The sequence below is a fragment of the Pavona decussata genome, unplaced genomic scaffold (assembly GCF_977016875.1).
Source record: "Pavona decussata unplaced genomic scaffold, jaPavDecu1.1 SCAFFOLD_29, whole genome shotgun sequence".
Lineage (NCBI taxonomy): Eukaryota > Metazoa > Cnidaria > Anthozoa > Scleractinia > Agariciidae > Pavona > Pavona decussata.
The window spans coordinates 2,257,688-2,276,470 of record NW_028145452.1 but is presented as its reverse complement, the minus strand read 5'-3'; the positions used below and the strand labels follow the sequence as shown (position 1 = coordinate 2,276,470).

Sequence of the window (18,783 nt, the reverse complement as noted above, 5' to 3'; positions counted from 1 at the left end):
ATATAACTCAGCTGCCTTTGAGTCTGCTGAGTGTATCATTCTGTATCAGGCCCCAGTTCTTCAAAGGTTGGATAACTCTATCCAATGGATAAATCGTTGTATAGCGGATAAAATGCACTCAACGTTTCCATAGCGCTACATAGCGACTTGTTCACTGGATAAAGTTATCCACTCTTTGAACAACTGGGTCTGAATTGTATCTGGACTGACGGAAAAGATGACATGTAACCTACAAAGATAACAACGATTTCAAGTGGAAATTAGAGAGAGGATAATATAATAAATACGTTTCCTTTTGCTATTAATAATCTGATCACATTTTAATCCTTTTAAGCCCCAATATCAACGCGCATAGTCTCCTTATTGGTCTCCGCCTGACTCGTTCAGCCCGCGGCAAAGGGAGGCGTGGGGTGGGGCAGCACCTTGCGCTCTCTTTGTCGGTACCCATCTCTCCCCGCTTCCGGCCGTGCGTGAGGTGGGGCAGCACCTTGCGCTCTCTTTGTCGGTACCCATCTCTCCCCGCTTCCGGCCGTGCGCGCTTTCCTTTGCCGCGGGCTGTATGAAGACGACTGAGAACGAGTCAGGGTCTCCGCTGTGTTCACTTCTAAACTTAGGTTTTGTCTCTTAATATAGAAACATGTTCCTTCTTGTAGTGTGCTCCTATCAGGAGTTGAGCCTAAGACCTTCTGATCACTAGTTCGGATGCTCTACCACTGAGCTACAGAAGAGTCGTGGGAGCTAAGGCCATTAAACTAGGTTCATGGGACAAACATCCTGCAAACTGCTAGGATTTGTTAACATTAGAATTATCCAAGGTAGTCCGTTACATAAGCCTTATCGGCTTCCTCCGGCCACCTTGCCTTGTTAATGTTAAATTTTTTAATATTGTATTGTATATGTGTGAGGCAATCAATAAACTGAAACTAACTGACACTCGTTTGTTATGTTAGAACGTCAGATAATTTCTTCAAATATGAAGACATTTTATCTTAAGTGATCATTTTCTTTTTTCTCATGGCATATGTGTTTGATCAAGTAGTGAGACTGTAAGGAGAAATTGAACGCTGATCACTATTGGGGCTTAAAGGCTTCACCTGCTAACTGACAACTGATTACATAAGGACTGTACTCCCAGCAAAGGCCAGAAGTTAAACGTCGGGGTAGCGAATTTATTTCTCCGCCGCTTCCCCACCCCCACCCCCACCCCCACCCCCTCCCATCATTCAACTTTCAGTTCTTGTTCAGTACACATGCATTTTTCAAAAGCTCTATTTTCACTGAACCCTGATAACATGCAGCTGCATTGTTTTTAGGGCTGGGAGCATTGTTCCGTTGCTAGTTCTTTTGTCCTCTCGACCAAACATGTAAGTCGTAGCACAAGGTGCAGGTCGCTCCCTCTTCTAACCATTTGTTTGTACTCGCTTCCCCTTACTGAGGTTTTTCAATCAAGTAAACAGCCGCTTTAAATCACTCACCCTGAGTTGCAGGTTAGCTCCTTAAAACGATTTTCAAAACTTTGATCCTGTGCAATCTATAAGTGGTGTGTGCAGGAAAGATCAAATATTTAGGGTGAAGGCCCTCTAAAATCTTCAAAATGGTCACACTGTAGACTGTCAGTAGTCCCTTTGTAAATGGTGTTTTTCGCTCGTCTCTGTCTCGCTGTCCTCACGTTTCTCTTTTAGCAGCCTCACTCGACTATTCAGAAAAGTAGAAATGGATGCTGTACCGCTAGCAATAACGACACAAATGATGGATCAGACTCTGCAGTGTATGGTAGAGTGCTAAAGTGAACCCTTGAATTTCCAGCTGATTCCTCGAATACACAGCGCCGAGGTCGAAGATTTTTTCTTTGCCTCGTGTGCTCTCCAATTTCCTTACTAGGGCTCAAACGCTCAGTGGGAAATTCATGGATTCACTTTGGCACTTTAACATACACTACAGAATTATTCACTCATCCATCATTTGTATTCTGAAAGGGAAAGCTGGCAGTCTAATTAGTGAGGGTCATCAATAACTCTATTACTTTTAGAATAGATCCTAACTTTGCTTATGTAAAATCTTCAACGCACATTCGATCACTATAATTCACAATAAAACTCTACTTTAAGACTGGAAGCTTTGCACTATTTTCGGTTTATGGACGTGAGTAAACCGCGGGGAGAAACAATAGCTTTGATTAACCATTCATCCTTGGCCAGCTCGAACCACCTTTTCACCTTTCAAAACAGCCACTGAAATCGGATACGTCGTAAAACGGGCCGAAAATTCTTAGAGGCTGCTTTACTCCATCCTAAGGTTAGCATTGCTTCTGTTAGAGCGTTCTGTTCAGTTAACCAGAAAATCTTTTCTTTTTACCATCTGTACTTCAGGTGACCACACACGGTAGGTTTATTGCTTACTGTCCCAAAGGATCCTTCAAAAACGCGTCTGACTCCAATAGCTTAGAAGCTGATGGGCGAACGTCGCTTTTGCTAAAGGACAAAAACATGAAAACAAGGGTTGGTTCCCGTCTTACACCATGGCTACTCTCCCTTGCACCTTAGAGCGAGTTTCAATTGAGTGTCCGTTAAAAACATAAATCAGTTGTTTCAGGTGTATCTTAGAAGAGTCACCCAATAAACTGACAGATCAAAATAATGTGGATAAGGGGGTTAGTTTCTACAGAAACTGCGATGGTGTTTCGGTGTGGAGTAGAAACGAATGTTTGGTTTCTCAACAGAGTTGATAACTAAAGATAACTTGGCCACCGTAAAGAGATTCGAGTACTGACGATCCGAGCGTTAGCCCTTCGTCATGGCGAATCCACCGTAGTTTATTATTTTTAAACGGAAACTTAAGACTCTCCTTTTTAAAAGAGCATATCTCGATTAGTCCTTTAGAATAACTTTTATACGATTTTTAATTTTTAACAGAATTAGTAAGCATGATGTTTATGATCTAATTTTTATGCCTTTACAATTTACTTTTTAACACTATTTATATTGTTTAACTAATACCATTTGTAAAGGGCATTTGAAAACTTCAGTTGAATTTGCGCTTAAGAAATGATGATGATGATGATGATGATGATGATGATGATGATGATGATGATGATGATGATGATGATGATGATGATGATGATGATTATTATTTTGGTTCGTCAGGAAGAAACCAAACACATTCTGAAGGAACTGGGACCATAAGGCTAGGAGAAGCATTAGTTATTATTGTCAAATTTCGGAACAGAGATGAGGAAGTCCAACAGCGCCTTGTACAATTTCTCTGGCTTGTCAAAAATCTTTAAAAGGAGAGGAAGTGGCAAGGGAGATCACAAGTGTGTGGCAAGAGAAATATCATTGTCACTATGACAGGGCTAGTGTGGCCAATGTGGCAGTGCGAACCATTAAGGTGATTTTTCCCAGTATTGTAGATATTGGTCATGAAGCACTGGATCTTACTTTTCGCTCGCTCACCACGAGCCAGAATTATGAAGAAAGACTAATTGCAACAATGCGTATTCTGAGTTCTTTCTGGTTAATTGTAATGTTTCCTACATGCTGTGATTGGCTAAAAATGATTATCGCAAAACTTAAAGGGCCAGTTTCACCTATTATAGTGTCACTTTGAATGGCCAAAAAACATATTTGAATCAGTGGATCTGTTAAAATAATGGTTCAGTGTTGTCAACAAAAACCCTACTAGTGCACAGAAATTAGAATTAATTATCTTCACTGAGGATGGCTAGGATGTAAATGGATTGCGACCAATTTTTTCAAGTTCTTCTTGTGTATTTTAGAGAAGTCGCTAAAAACGGATTATAATTACTGTAGTTCTTCCTTGGAGAAATCCCTTAATATGTTCTCCTCGGTGTTCTAAGAGCAAAAAGGTCTTTCGTCAAATGTCAGTAGTTTTGACAAACATACAGCGAAATCGCCGTGACAGAGCCACTTTTAACTCACCACAAGCATCGTTTTAGAAATCCAAAAGCCAAAGAAGAGCATTCAGTTGGTGGTTCAACTTCGAGGTGTACAATCTTATACATCCTTTGAGTCATATCCAAGTGCTTGTAGCTGTCCTGAAGTAACGGCGGCTTGGTTGTCAGCATTTCTACAACTGTACAACCAACGCTCCTGACAACAAAAAATAATTGTAAGTACAACTGGCTTCCGAAACAGAGCATTCAACAGTCTACAGTCGAACCTGTACAAAGCGGCACCGTAACAAGCGATCACCCTCTATTAAGCGGCCAGTTATCAAAGTTCCAAAAATAACTGTAATTTGGACCTCTTAAATGGTCACCTCTATTCAGCGGTCGTGGCCAACCTTTTATTTTTTAGGGAACTTAAGGCAACGACGACGGCGACGGCGGCAAGGATAACTCCACTAAACAATAGGTTTAATGAGCAAAACAATCGCTCTGCACATGCGTTATGGGTTTTGGTACATTTCTTTGCCGTCCTTCGCAATAAAATGGCGTGTGTTTGGCGTGTATTCTGTACAACCTGAATTGAACGGTCACTTTGAGCTACTTTGCCATTCCTTGAGGATGACCGCTTAATCCGGGTTCTACTGTATTACATGGCTCTATTTATAATGCAGACAACTCAATAGTATTACCAACCCTCTCTTTTAAAAGCTATCAGTTATCAAAGAACAAAAGTGTCTGAAGTTTTGTATGTGGCCTTCAATTGAGCCAGAGAACATTTTTTGTTTTTGTTTTGTTTTTTCTGCTGGTTTACGCTTAGTTTTAAAGAAAAACAAGGCCAAAATATCAAATTAGCAAAAGAAAAACAAAGAAAAAAGTGGGAAAACAGATGCATTGGAGCGAAAAAAGCACAGAGCTATGTTTTTTTTTATTAAATTGAAGGCCACACGCAAAAATCCAGGTACTTTTGAGCGAAACAAAAAATTGACCTAAAATTCGACATAAGACGGCTATGCCCTTAGCCCTTCAATCTTAGCATCTTTGACGATAGAGCGGTTTTCAATCGAGTGTTGTAAAACCAAAACCAAAGTACAGTAATTACCCTGACCAATCACAACAGGTGCAAACAGCGCAACGAACCAATCAGAATTCAAAGCAAATACACATGTTACCAGCACCAAGAGCAGGAAAACACGTGCGAGCAAGGCACGATTGGTTTTGGTTTTACATCTTATTGGTTGAGAAAGTGGCGCGAATTTTATCAACCAATCACAGGGCGTAGTAATGTAAAACCAATGCAAAAACGCAATTACTTTCGACACTCAATTAAAAACCGCTCTAGCACTATGGACGTAAAAAATAATATTCTATATGTTACCATATATCCGTGTTTCTTTTATACGGTTTAGCAGCAAGCAGTTCCGGACTTGTCCAGTGGAAAGAAGCGATATTATTTTTTGTCACCAATCCTCCAGTGGCTGTTTTCAGTTGCTGTTGAATTCAAAGCATAATCACGTGAGAATTGAACGTCTTGTATGCTTGAAAAGATTGCAAGTCTAAGTGGTATACAGGCTGTTGCTTATACTGTGGTTCAACTTTTAACTTTGGTTACAACGCCTTTCGGCACACAGTTGCCACTTGATCAAAAATGTACCAAACTATCAGTTATAAAGAACTTTAAAAGTTCTTTATTACAGTGCGACAAAGTCAACCGGGGCCAACGAAAACAACCGATACTTTGAAATTTAAAAAATTGTTCTCGTTTTTGATTCGATTACAAACTACCAAAGCCAGACTCCTTTGTTTTGAACGTGACCTATGATTGGCTGATCAATGTTGGGTGGCCCCGGTTGAGTTCGTTGCACTGTAACAACAACAACAACAACAACAACAACAACAACAACAACAACAACAATCTTTATTTGCACTCTTGCCTTATGCTGGGAGGTTGATATCTTTTTGACACCTTTCTGAGGTTACATTCAATCCAGGATTTATTCCAACATAAGAAAAAAATGAAATATCCTCTACATTTCTTGAGGTCATGTGAGTAGATAAAAGGTTTCAAGACAGTCCATGTTTCTTGTGAGTATCAGCGAAACCCCAGTATTGGTAAAATTGAATATTTGATACATCAACATCAGCCGGTCCTTGCTTAGTTACAAGCGAACATGCAACTCGACAACTCTGCCTCTCACAATGTTTCCATTTTGCTTGACCAGTTGAAAGTTTCAAAAAGTTGTCAAGCAACTGAAAAAAACGTTTGCCAATGGCAGTGATGATGCCGCAAAACCAAATACCCACTAGTATCAGTACCTTTGTGCAATTTGTGGATGAGATATTGATAATTCCATGCACTGATGAATCCATACAAACCCCTCCTTTTAATTTGCCTTAATTTCAACTGGTTTATCACAGGACAGGCAAAATTACATGGGTTTCTACTGAGTAAATGAAGTATAAAAGTACTAATATCTTACCCAAATGGCAATAATTAGATAGCGAGTTTTGGCAAACGGATATTTTTTTTCATGCTCTTTTCAAATATCTCATTCCAGTGCAACTACTGTTACCAGGGTCACTTAAACAAAACTGGCCAATCAGATTGCAGGACAGTCAAACAATAAATTTCAACCAAAGCCAATTGAACCAATCAAGAGTAGACGGAAAACAACAGTTAAAAGCCAAAATTCTGGAATTATGCACTGTTTGTATCATACTGTGATCTGATCGGCCAGTTTTAAGTGACCCCGGTTATAGTAGTCACACTGTAAATCCCATAATTTCACACTTGAGAATTCTTTAGGACCTTTTACACTTGTTTGTTTATCCTGTTGGTTTGTTTATTTCCTCTAAAATACTTGGTCATTGGAATATTGAGCTTATTACCGAAAATGATAAGCACTTAATATGTAGTTTAATCTTTTCATTCAACATGCTTTGGCTTTCTTCATCTTTGAGATAAGGAGCTAAAACTAAGAATATGCCCTTACATTCATTACTGTACAGATTCCAAAGTCGGCAAGTTTGATATTTTTCTGATTCTTGTCCAGCAGAATATTGCCACCTGAAATGGCCAGCAAAGAGTATCAAACATCTAATATCTCCTTAACATATCACCACATTGTCAAATGGACAGTTTGGGAGAAATTAAACATGTATAAAAAAAACCATCTGCTTGGGAGCATAATCAAATAGCTTGGAGCTCCATGAACTTCATGCAGTATCTCATCCAGGACGACTGAATTACCACAAAATTTCTTATCAATAATTAATTCTCAATTAACTCCCCCCCACCCTTCCCCCCATAAAGAAAAGAAGCTGAGATACCTCTTTTATTTGAGCAACCGCCCTGGGCACTTATTTAATTTTGGGCCGACAAGGGTGGGCACATATTATTTTCCCAACATTTTCAGCAAGCGAGCACATTTTGTGAGAATAACAAAACAAGGGAAACATAATTATTTATTTCGGTTCAACAAGACAAAACAAAGGTACAAAAACTGACATGAACAAGCCAACAATATAAACATTCACTGAATACCATATCTAAAACCAATTTGGGAACACAACTGATGCTCCTCTTACTTCACACTGGGCTAGTACAGGAATGTTTTTTGTTGGGAGGGGTTGGGGGTGGGCACTTATTAAGTTTTTGGCCTTTCAGGGTGGGAGCCTATTCGAAGGTGGGCAGATAATCGAATAACTACGGTTGTTAAATCCTTCCTCTTACAATGAAAATTCAACATTGGAAGTGAGATATATGAAATTCATATATTTTAAATTATAATGCAGATAAAATAATTAATAAATGAAGGACCATTGTAGTTATGAATACAACTTAGATGGCTGCAAAAAGAAAGCCTGAAAAGAAAAAAAAAAAAAAAAACAGGCTTCAACCAGATCCTGTTCGCAGCTGCTTAAGTTGTGCAATTTAACTGCAAAGGTTTCTCATCATTTCAAGCTAAATCTAACCTTTTATATCCTTGTGTATTATTCCATTGTCATGAAGGAAGTCAACTGCAGTGAGAAGTTGCCATGTGAATTTTTTCACCAAAGACTCTTGCATAGGACCTTTGAGTCTGAGTAAGTCCTCCACAGAGCCCTTGAAACGACAAAAAATTAAAGATAAATTAACACATTGATAGAGATACCATAAAATTCCGAAAATAAGCCCCTCCATATAGAAGCCCCCCAAATCTGAAACGCAAAAATGCCGCCTCTAAGAAGCCCCTTCAAATATAAGCCCCCGGGGGCTTGTATTTGGAAATTATCCTCAATAGTTATACAAACCAAAGCAAACTACACATAATCACCATTATCAGGAAGCCTTTTTTTAGTCATAAAAGGATGATTCTGTGCACTAAAGTTATGTGGTCAACAAGTGTTGAAGATGAGCTTTCATAGTTATCATGAACTTTGAGCCTGAACTACGTTACTGTTTTTACTGTATTTCCGTTCTAATAAAGTTTATTGCTGTTGTGTTTGAACTCGGCATTTTCAGTGCGATTAATTTGATACGAATTTCTAGCCAGTTGCACATTCAAAAATTTTGGCACAAGTTTCCCTCCAATTATAAGCCCAGCCAATTTTGAAATGCAAATTTCGCTCCTAGATAATAAGCCCCTCAAATAGGTCCTTTGAAAAGTATAAGCCCCAGGGCTTAATTTCGGAATTTTACGTTATTTAACATGGACATAGAGAAAAGACAATTTGAGTTCCCCTAACACGAGTTGAACCCAAGACCTTCCGATCACTGGTTCGGATGCTGTACCACTGAGCTATAGGAGACTTGTGGGAGCTGAGGCCATTAAACTAGGTTCACGGGACAAACATCCTGCACACTGCTAGGATTTGAATGTCAATGAGTGGTATATCATCACATTTCTTTCACAATTAACATAGTTTGCACAATGAGATGTCTTACCCCTTCCATGTATTCCAGGAACAGCATCAGAGTGTGGCGAATTTCCTCCGCGTGATAGAACTCCACAATGTATCTGTGCTTAACAACAGAAAGTGCCCTCACTTCAGCTGACACTGCCTTTACTTGCTGATTACAAAAGAAAAAACAACAATAACAAAACAATAATAATTATCGTTGGTTGAGCAGGACTATATGTTAAATAATATTACTGGTCTTATTATAATAATAATAATAATAATAATAATAGTAAGCTTTACTCATCCATCTTAAAAATAAAAAATAAATGTATTTTAATTTTACATATTAATACAGCCTTGCTGCCCACGCCATACGCCATAAAAGAGTTCACGTCTTTTGGCTCTTGACCTTGGTATTGCCACTGGTCCTGATTATTGTTATAATCATTATTATTTTTATTGAACAGATAAGTTCATGTGATTGATTCATCATGTGATAATTCAGATATTACCTTTTGAGTCTCACGATGATTCACCCCGAGATCACACATTTTACACGCCATCCTGTCGCCTGTAGCCTTTTTAACTACAAGATAAACCTGTGGAATAAATAAAGTTAACTGTAATTTTTGTAATCACCTATTTCACCTTTTTTCACCTCTTTTAAAAATTTAAGAAAGGGTTGAAATTGTTTTTTACTTAAGTCTGTACATGTATTAAAGTCCCAACATATCTCCGAGGAGACCTCTCAGTATAAGCCCGGGGGTTTCTTGAGGTCTCCTCGCCACTTCTTACTTCTTTTACTATTATTTACTCTAAACTTATGTACTTGTAATCCTAGTCTATTATTCATTGTAACTTTCTATGTTTGTATGTCGTGGTGAATAAATAAATAAATAAATAAATAAATAAATAAATAAATAAATAAAATAATAACAGTAGAATTAATAATTTCTGGCTTCCTTTTATCAACTACATGTATAATTATAGGCCAGGTGTGTTTTGTCTGTGTGTATGTTGTATACCTGACCCTTAATTACAATAATCACAGTTTAATTATTAATAGTCTCCTTCTTCTGAGTATGGCTGCCTTGTCTTTCTACACTTCCCTTACGGTTTTTTCAGCAGCCAGTACTAATTTTCTTTTTTGTTTCTCAATATTTTTATATCAAGTACAAATTTAAGACATTCCTTTGTAACAAGAAGCAGTTTTTCGAAAGAGGAGTGGTCAACTGGTTATTTGAAAAACAAAAACAAAACTGAAAAAAAAAAAAAAAAAAAAAACAATGCAAGGTGGCCTGAATTTAAAAACATCCTCCAAATCTAAACGACTTTAGTTTTATGCCCACGGTGCATCCTTGCTGTGACTATCTGTAAAAATTTATTTTCAATCAGTAACAATACCTTTGAAAATCCACCAGAACCTAAGAGTTTCACAGGCTCATACTTCTCAGGATCCAAGAAACTTCCATCTCGATCCAAACCAAGCTCTATTCTTGTACGTGACGACTCCACCTGGATACCTGTTCTGGTGGGTTGTTCAGGACCATGATCGGTGAAATCTTGTCCATTAAATTCTGTTCCAGAAGCAGGTACAGGCTGAGATTCCCTACAAAGTGCAAATTTACTTTCTATGACTTACGTCTGTCTTTATACTAGTTTAATTGTGAAAGACATTACCAGACATAACAATGGTTCAACAACTACTAAGTAGATTTCCAAATCAAGACTTGCAAACCTTAGGTGAGAATTGGACGTTCCTTGAAAAGGAGGCTGATTACTGGCAGCGGTATGACGCAGATTAGAAGGCTGGTTACTTGCAACTATTGATGGCATATCACCTTGTTCTTGAGGTTCCCGCTGTGCACGTGTATTACTTGTCATTGGTGGTGGTACATACGGTAAGGCTGATTCCAAATCATTTAAATTTGGAAATGGCCGTCTTTCTTCCCTTGGTGAACCTGGAAAGTTTATTGCATTTAACTATGTTATAAATCATCACAAATACCAGAAGTTTTAATTATTCACTGCAGCCACTGTACAATACTTTATTTCACATTTCCTTAACCCTTTGACCCTTGAAGACGCCTATAGGCGCGCTTTCATATATGGTGTACATTTTGCTCTAAAAAAGGGGGCCAAAGGCACTTTCTAGGCTCCAGGCCTCCTCTACTATTGCAAGATACAACGTGATTCAAAATGGCGTCTATTTTAGCTAGATTTCTCTAGTTTTCAGGGGGAAATTTTCAATTTTTTTCAAAGCATTGTTTACAGATGTCATCTGATGATTTAAAAATGGCATCCTTCTACTCAGACATGAAGGAAATTCATCGAATTGTGATGAGAAGACCTGACATTAGCAATGTTTCGTAGGAGTACAGTTTCGAGTACGAAACCGCCGGTTATTCTTCCACAGTTCTAAGAGACCGAAAATGTGAATCTTTTGTCGAAGCATCAAGAGAGCAACATCTCATGCACGTGCAAATCGTGATGAGCAAACATCGAGATGGAAACCAGCTCGGCAACAATGCTGTAGAAATGAAGGGAAGACTCTAAACCTGAATCAGAGCAGTTTGGATTTTTTATACAATACGGACTAACCACAATTTTCAGGCCCCAACCATGGACCGACTCATGCCTTTGAGGTCGATATCAGTCCGACTATATTTTTTGACAAGCTGATTTCAGGTGAAGTGCGATCCAAGAATGAAAACGATTGCTGATTGTTGTAGCTAAATATAGTATTCAAGTGATATGCTGATAGTTGAACATCAGTAGCTTGCATGGAGGGTAATAAACTTGGACCGATGACAGCAAATGTGATATTTCTTCTTTTTTGGCAGACATTTTGAATGACTCACCAGACTAGTTAATAATTAACGACATAATGTTTACATTTTCAAAATGCTCATCTCATCTACTTTCTAGAAATATATGGTTATGTATGATTTGGATGAAAACTTAAGCTTTTATTAGCCATTTTCTCTGTCCATGTCAATTTTTAGCAAAACTTAATAAAAAATTCAGGGGTCAAAGGGTGAAAACATGATATATTAATATTATATATGTATTAGTTAATTTAAAGTGTTATAGGTATTAATAAGATAACTAAATATAAATATCCAAGGTGGAAATGCCTAATACCTATTAACTAAACCATATAGTTTTCTAGTTAAACACTAGTCTTGTTTTTAGTTACATTTTAAATGTAGACATCTATACACATACTCAGCAGTCACACACTCACACACGACACACACACTGTGCACACACTTACTGTTGAAATAAAAAAAAATTAGAACATTTTGACTGGCTTAGACGTTAAATTTGCTTTGATATACCTGTATAGTAAATACTGTTTTTTAGGCTTTTCTTGGGAAAGTGAAAGACTGAGATCTTTGATATCTTGTGGTAGTTTTTGCCAATGGTCAACTGCTAGAGCTGAGAAGGTTGTTTTTCCAATATTAGTCCTGAAACGTGCTTTATTCTTAAATGTTGTTATTTATTTAGGAAACATTGCTCCAAATTGTGTTTAATCTGCTGTTTTGCACTTTGCTAACAACAAAAACCTAATATGCTAATGGGTAAGATTTTTATTTTTATCGCACAAAACAAAGAGGAAAGCACCAGTGAGAGCAACATTTCCTTTAAGAATTCAGGCCCTATGCAAAACTCCAGTGAATCTGAGCCAAAACGACAAAAGAGATCTGAAAAGTCATTTGGATCAGTTATGTTTTCAGCCCTTCAATTACTTTACTCACAATGTAATAAAATAATATATTAATACTGTAATAAATTGAAAACTGGACAATCATGTTGTTTGAAATTTCGAATCAGTAGATTTCAGATTATTTTGTAGTTAATGAAAAGGTGCCCACCTCGCTACATGAATATCAACCTTCCAGGTAAAACAGAGAAAAGGAGACATCATTTCAGAAGAAAATAGGTGAGTACCAGGAGAGAACATTTCTAACGACAATTAGTATAAATCTACAAGCGTTCTATCATGAATGCTGTTCTCTTATTGGCTACACTATTCACTATCGATTCTGTTGTAGATAGTGAGTAGATTTATCTACGCGTGGCGTAACCTATTTACATCATTATTCAATAAAAACGTGAACCTGTCTTGTTAAGTTTTGAACGACTAGTAGATTCATACTAAAACAATAATTATAATAATTATTAGATTAACTATTCGCTCTCGATTTCTATGTGTGATAGTTGATTCAGGCATCAGGTGAATAAATAATATTTGTAAGATTTGGGAAGCAGGAACATTTTCGGGAAAAAGTGGCAGAAAAACAGACATAGGGCTGGGAGCCGGGAAGTAACTAAAATCAGTTTGAGTAAGAGGAAATGGAAGGACTCCGGACCCATCTCTCCACTCTTAAGGTTACCCGGTACCTTCAGAGGTGTCTTCAGAGGTGTCTCGCGTCCAAGCGATGTAGCGCGTCCGGTTTAAACTGTAGATACCTGAACCCTTACATCAAATTAAAGCTTATAGAGCTGGCTATCCAACTTAACCAAGAATTTTGAAATAAAATGAATTGCTGAATTTTTAGCGCTGTTTTCTCCAATTAATTTTTTTCACTTGGAGGAGCCACTTCAAAGAGCTAAAACTCAAAAGGAATTTGTTCGTTTGCCTTGAAATTTAGACAGTAGCTAGTTAAACATATAAACAACAAAAAAGTGTCTGCGAATTTTTTCTTTCGAAATATTTTTTCTCCTAGAGCGATTTTTGTACGATTACTCCACATTTTTTTCATCCTATTACGAAAATGCTCTATAACTATTTAGTGCGATTGAATATGGCAAAACGGAGACACGTTTTTTTAGCGCTTTGGGTCCGGAAACTGAGGAGCAAATTAAATTAGCAAAAAACAAAATTCACTTTGACTTGTAGCTTTAAAAAGGTGATTCGGACGCTCGCAATTAGAGGTCGTGAAAAATTCGACAATTTATTTTATTTCAAAATTCTTGGTATGGTTTGATAGTCAGCTCTATAAGCTTTAACTTGATATAGGGGTTAAGGTATCTACAGTTTAAACTGGACGCGTTACATCGCTTAAACGTGAGACACCTCTGAAGGTATTGGGTAACCTTAAAATGATAATAAAACTAGAGTGCTCTCCAACAAAAGGGGACTTTTAGCTCCAACGAGTCTCCTGTGGCTCAGTAGTAGAGCATCCTAACTAGTAATAATTTTTGGAAGGTCTTACTGTAGGTTCAACTCCTGATAGGAGCGCTTGGATTTCCTTTTTCCGAGTATGCCTGTGTCATTACTGAATAATACATCATTCTCATTCATTCACCAGGCTAAAAATATTCCATCACATTTACTTCATTGCACATATGCCACACATTGACATTCCAATCCTAGCAGTATGCAGGATGTTTGTCCCATGAACCTAGTTTAATGGCCTTAGCTCCAACGAGTCTCCTGTAGCTCAGTGGTAGAGTATCTGAACTAGTAATCAGAAGGTCTTAGGTTCGACTCCTGATAGGAGCACTCGGATTTCCTTTCTCCGAGTAATGCCTGTGTCACTCTCTGAAGAATACATCATTCTCAAACGGGGACATGTTCTTACAATAGTTAGTGTAAGACAAACCTGTCTCCATTGCAGTACTCATCTGTTGTTGCTGTTCATTCAGAACAAAATCTAAACAAGCAAAGCACTCAATGAATTCAATATAATTATTCAACATGTTGTTGTAATTTAAAGTTTTACAGCTTGGCGTGACATGATTTGATAAGTGTGATGTGGCACTCTGCAAACATTAAAGTACCAATTGACACTTGCCATAACTCATAGGTTCAACTAAAAAAGCTTACTTTTTTACTTTTTATCCATAATTGTTTACTTGATCAGAGAGCCATACTTTTTCATAGAAAATTAGAGATTTCTTTCAAAGTACTTGCTTTAAAGAATAAACAACAGATTTTAAGGAACATATATTAAATTAAAAAAATGTGTACCTCTAACTCTTTCAGACAGATCTCTCCTTCCAATCTTCTCAAGAGCCTCCCGTAACACTCTCAATGTCGCATCATTCACCCTCCGTCGTTTCCACTCACTAAATACAGCCATGCCCTTTTCAATAACACGGCGATGCTCAGCATCAATGTTTGTTAATGCAGCCTCAGGAATCCCAAGACGTCTGCCAAGCATTTTCCAACTTGTACTCAGCTCCTCCACAAGATCATGAATAAGGGTGTCAGAAATAATACTGCTGTCCAGGTCAGCGGGTATTGGCACTGTCGCTGAAATATATGTACAGCAATTATCATAACACATTGTGTGGAATATCGCCTGATACTTAGCCAACGAGACCATAGGCCGAGTTGGGGAAAATCAGGAGATATTCCACAAGATTGAGCAGGATGATACAGGTAGTTTTATATATTTATTCAATGCATTGAAGACAAAGCACAGTTTTATTGCAGAAAAGCTGGAGATGACCTCTATTTTGCCATTTTTCTTCCCAACACACAAAATTACATATATCATAGGATATCTGTCAAATATGGACAATAGATATTTAGCGCACCATGACCACATTTGGGTAGTGGTTATTAATGCGTCAAACTATAATGCAAAATGTTAGCACCCTTGTTTATTATTAATAGATGAATTGAAAGGTTTGGTCAAAAACCATCCCAATGCGCAGTTGTAATCATAAATATTTCCTCGCCCCACCCCTCAGAAGGGTTAGAAATTCCAGGGGGTGGGGGGTCATCAAAGGCTAAAAACTTAAAGGCGAGTATGAACCTACCGTAAATTGGAATTCCCAGAGGGGTGGGGGGTAGGAGAAAATCCCTTCCAGGGGGGAGGTTTGGATATTTTCTGGAATGAGCTATTAAAAAATAAAAGTTGCTCCAAATTGCCTCCAGCTAAAGTTTACACATAATTGCTTTCATGCAGTAATCACTTATCCATTCTATTTTTTCACCAGAAGGCTTATTTAAATTAGTTTAGGAACTTAAATAGGACTTTTAAAGTTGGTTAATTTAAACAAAGGAACACAATTTATTAAAGAAACAATGTATTGTTATTGTTTTTGGAAGATATATCAACTAGGAGATTTTGTATCCAGGAAATTCATGGCATCTTTTCAGGCATCTAGAATAAGAAAATCTATAAAAGGGCACCGCCATGGAGATTTCTCTGTGTTTTGGTCAAAACTGGACAAATATTTGACAAGGTACTTTTCTGCTAACATCAAATTGTTCTTAGAGCACCGGGAATAAAATATTAAGTGATTTCTCCTCAAAGGAGAACAAACTATAAATAATCATTTTTTATTTCTCCAAACTGCACTGGAGGAACTTGAAAAAATTGGCCAATTTTTTCAAGTTGTAATCCATTTCAATCCTGGCCATCCAGGGCCAAACATAATCAACACTAGTTTGTGTGTAGTAATAGGGTTAAGTACTGTTAACAAAACTGGACTATGCTTTTAATGATTCTGTTGATACAAGTATGTTTTTTGGCCATTCAAAGTAGCATCACAAAAAGGTGACACTGCACCTTTAAGAAAAAGGAAACGATGAAAGAGAAATAGAGAAGAAAGTCTTGAAGACAAGATTTCAGACAAGATAGTCAGCAAACAAACACAGGATAAGGAATCTCATTATAAATATCATTGATGGATTGGAATGGAAATTGGTGGGTCATGTCGTTATGAACAAAGACATCCACTGAATGGAGTAGTTGAGCTTTTGGAAAATATTACAAAGACCACAAACTAAGATATGTAAGGAGAAAGGCAAGCAAAGTATAACTAATTTTAATATGAATAATTATACCTTGGGTTTGGCCAACAACACCCTGATCCCCTGCAAAACAAAAAAATATGATTTTTTAAGGATGTACAGCCATGTTAGATAGCAATGACTCCTACTACCTTCTCATGAATCACAGTCAAGAAGTCTTAAATTATTATGGTTTAACATTAAATGTACATCAACAAAAGTTATATTATCAAAGGGTTAAACGGCATCATCATGCCATTTTGAAATGGTGTTGAAATGTACAGTTCCAGAAAAAATCAATACCCACCCCATGGAAGGTCATCAGAAGTTCTTAGGGGGAGGGGGTCATAAAAGTCAAAATTTTAGAAGCAAAGTATGAAGCTAAACTGGAATTTCCTAGTGGGGTGGGGGTGCAAAACAAAAAACCTTCCGTGGGAGGAGTATGGATATTTTCTTCAACTACACAATACATTAATTGTAACTGACACTAATTTGGCAAACAAAATTCAGTCATGCTTTGTTCTGGTTTGGTAAAAATGTTATATAGATATTTCTGTCCCCACTACTCCATGGGGAGGGAGGTAGGGTGGTACTCCCTATAATGGACTGTATTGGGAGGCTCCGCCTGAAATGGGTACCTTTTACAGGCTGGAGGTATATTAAAGGATAAGGATTTCACGAGCTGAATTATAGAAATGGGTAGGAAAACTGACATTTAGGTATTTAAGGGGGCCTTTCAAAATATCTGCAACAGACCAAACGGAAAAAAAGAAAGTAAAAGTGTTTCTACTGTAGGTATGTGAAAAGAGTACCAAGTGATTTCATATAGAAGGTATAATTGCTCTTCATTCATTTGACAATTATCCCTTGAAAGGGCGTGGAATATCGCCTGGTACTTAGATGATGAGGCCATAGGCTGAGTTGGCTAAAATCAGGGAATCTTATTCTGCAAGATTGAGAAGGATCATTGATTTATTATTCAAATAAATGATAACAAAGCACAGTTTTATTGTAGAAGAGATGGAGTTGATCTTTATTTTACCATTTTCTTCCCCAACACAGGAAATTACATAATTATATTGTGGACAGGATATCTGTTGTGTAAGGACAATGAATACTGAGCGCACCTTGACCATATTTGGGCAGCATTACAATGCGTTGAATAGTAAAGTGAGTTACGTTGTGCCCAAACAAGTTACTTCAGTCAACTGACAAAGCCAAATCTCTTCAATTCAACTTTACTTCCTTCCTTTGAGGTTTAAAAAAAGAGTCAAATGACTTCATTACAGTTTATTTCAGTCACTTGGTGAACCAGAAATTTTAAAAATACTTACCTTTACTCAAGCATCAAGGACTATCAAGACAAACCCCAGTTGAATGCGATATGGTCTGATGTTGAATTTTTCAAACTTTGGGTGCGACACAACACAAAAAGGAGGGCAAAACCATCCCCAGTTGACGGGAGGGGGGGGGGGGTATACGTACTTAACTGACATTTGGGCTGTGACTCAGGTATCCCCTTTGGGAGCTGTCAACATTTAAAGGTGTCATGCCTCAGTGTAGTTAACGTTATTAAAAACTACAAAATTTAATTAAATTACAATTGTGTGTGTTCAGGCCCACTACTCAAGAGCTCACTCACGAGAGTTATCGTCTCTCAAAACATTTATGAAATCCAAAGCAGGGGCACGAAGCAAATTAACGACCCTTTTGCACCAAAATAAAGTAAGTCTTACTACAGATTACCTGGAAGCATCTTGGCAGTCTTGGCCTCGATTTAGAAAGAAAGATGTTCACTTGTTTCAGCAAATTCTTACCTTGTATCCCCAGCAGTTTATTCCTTAAGTCAATTCTTTTGATAGCGATCAGTTTAGACGCCAAGAAATCCCTGTTTTCTTCTGACAACATATTCCGCTGTTCAAGAGCACCAAAAAGTTCGAATCCTTTCGTAATTCGCTCGGCTGATCCCGCTGGAATCACATCCCCGCAGAGGAATTTCAGCTCCTGGAGGTCTGAAATAGTCAAACTGTTGGAAAGCTCCAACAAAAGTGATCTATAGCTATTCATTGTCGCCATATTCGTTTAAATTCGATACATTCTTTCTCAATGAAAGTTCGCTCCCACAACTTCTCCTTCTCACAGAAAGGTCCAGTGAAGCCTCATGGGATTTTGAGAAGACACTTCCTGTTCCGGACAACACTCCCCCCACCCTCCCCATCCCCGATCACCCTGAACATTC

The 18,783-nt window shown here is 37.7% G+C and overlaps 1 protein-coding gene across 1 annotated transcript; it reads right to left on the bottom strand.

Annotated features, from left to right (window-relative positions):
* Positions 1-2,084: 2,084 nt before the first annotated feature.
* Positions 2,085-18,694, bottom strand: LOC146484923 (uncharacterized). Its single transcript, XM_085104393.1, has 13 exons — positions 18,362-18,694; positions 16,599-16,628; positions 14,769-15,053; positions 14,401-14,451; positions 10,527-10,749; positions 10,193-10,397; positions 9,301-9,387; positions 8,832-8,957; positions 7,880-8,009; positions 6,898-6,971; positions 5,283-5,395; positions 3,939-4,109; positions 2,085-2,471 (listed from the first exon to the last, which is right to left on the bottom strand). Exons 1-13 carry the CDS (start codon positions 18,618-18,620, stop codon positions 2,396-2,398), a joined length of 1,830 nt encoding a protein of 609 aa, XP_084960519.1. The 5' UTR covers positions 18,621-18,694; the 3' UTR covers positions 2,085-2,395.
* Between the last annotated feature and the right edge of the window lie 89 nt (positions 18,695-18,783).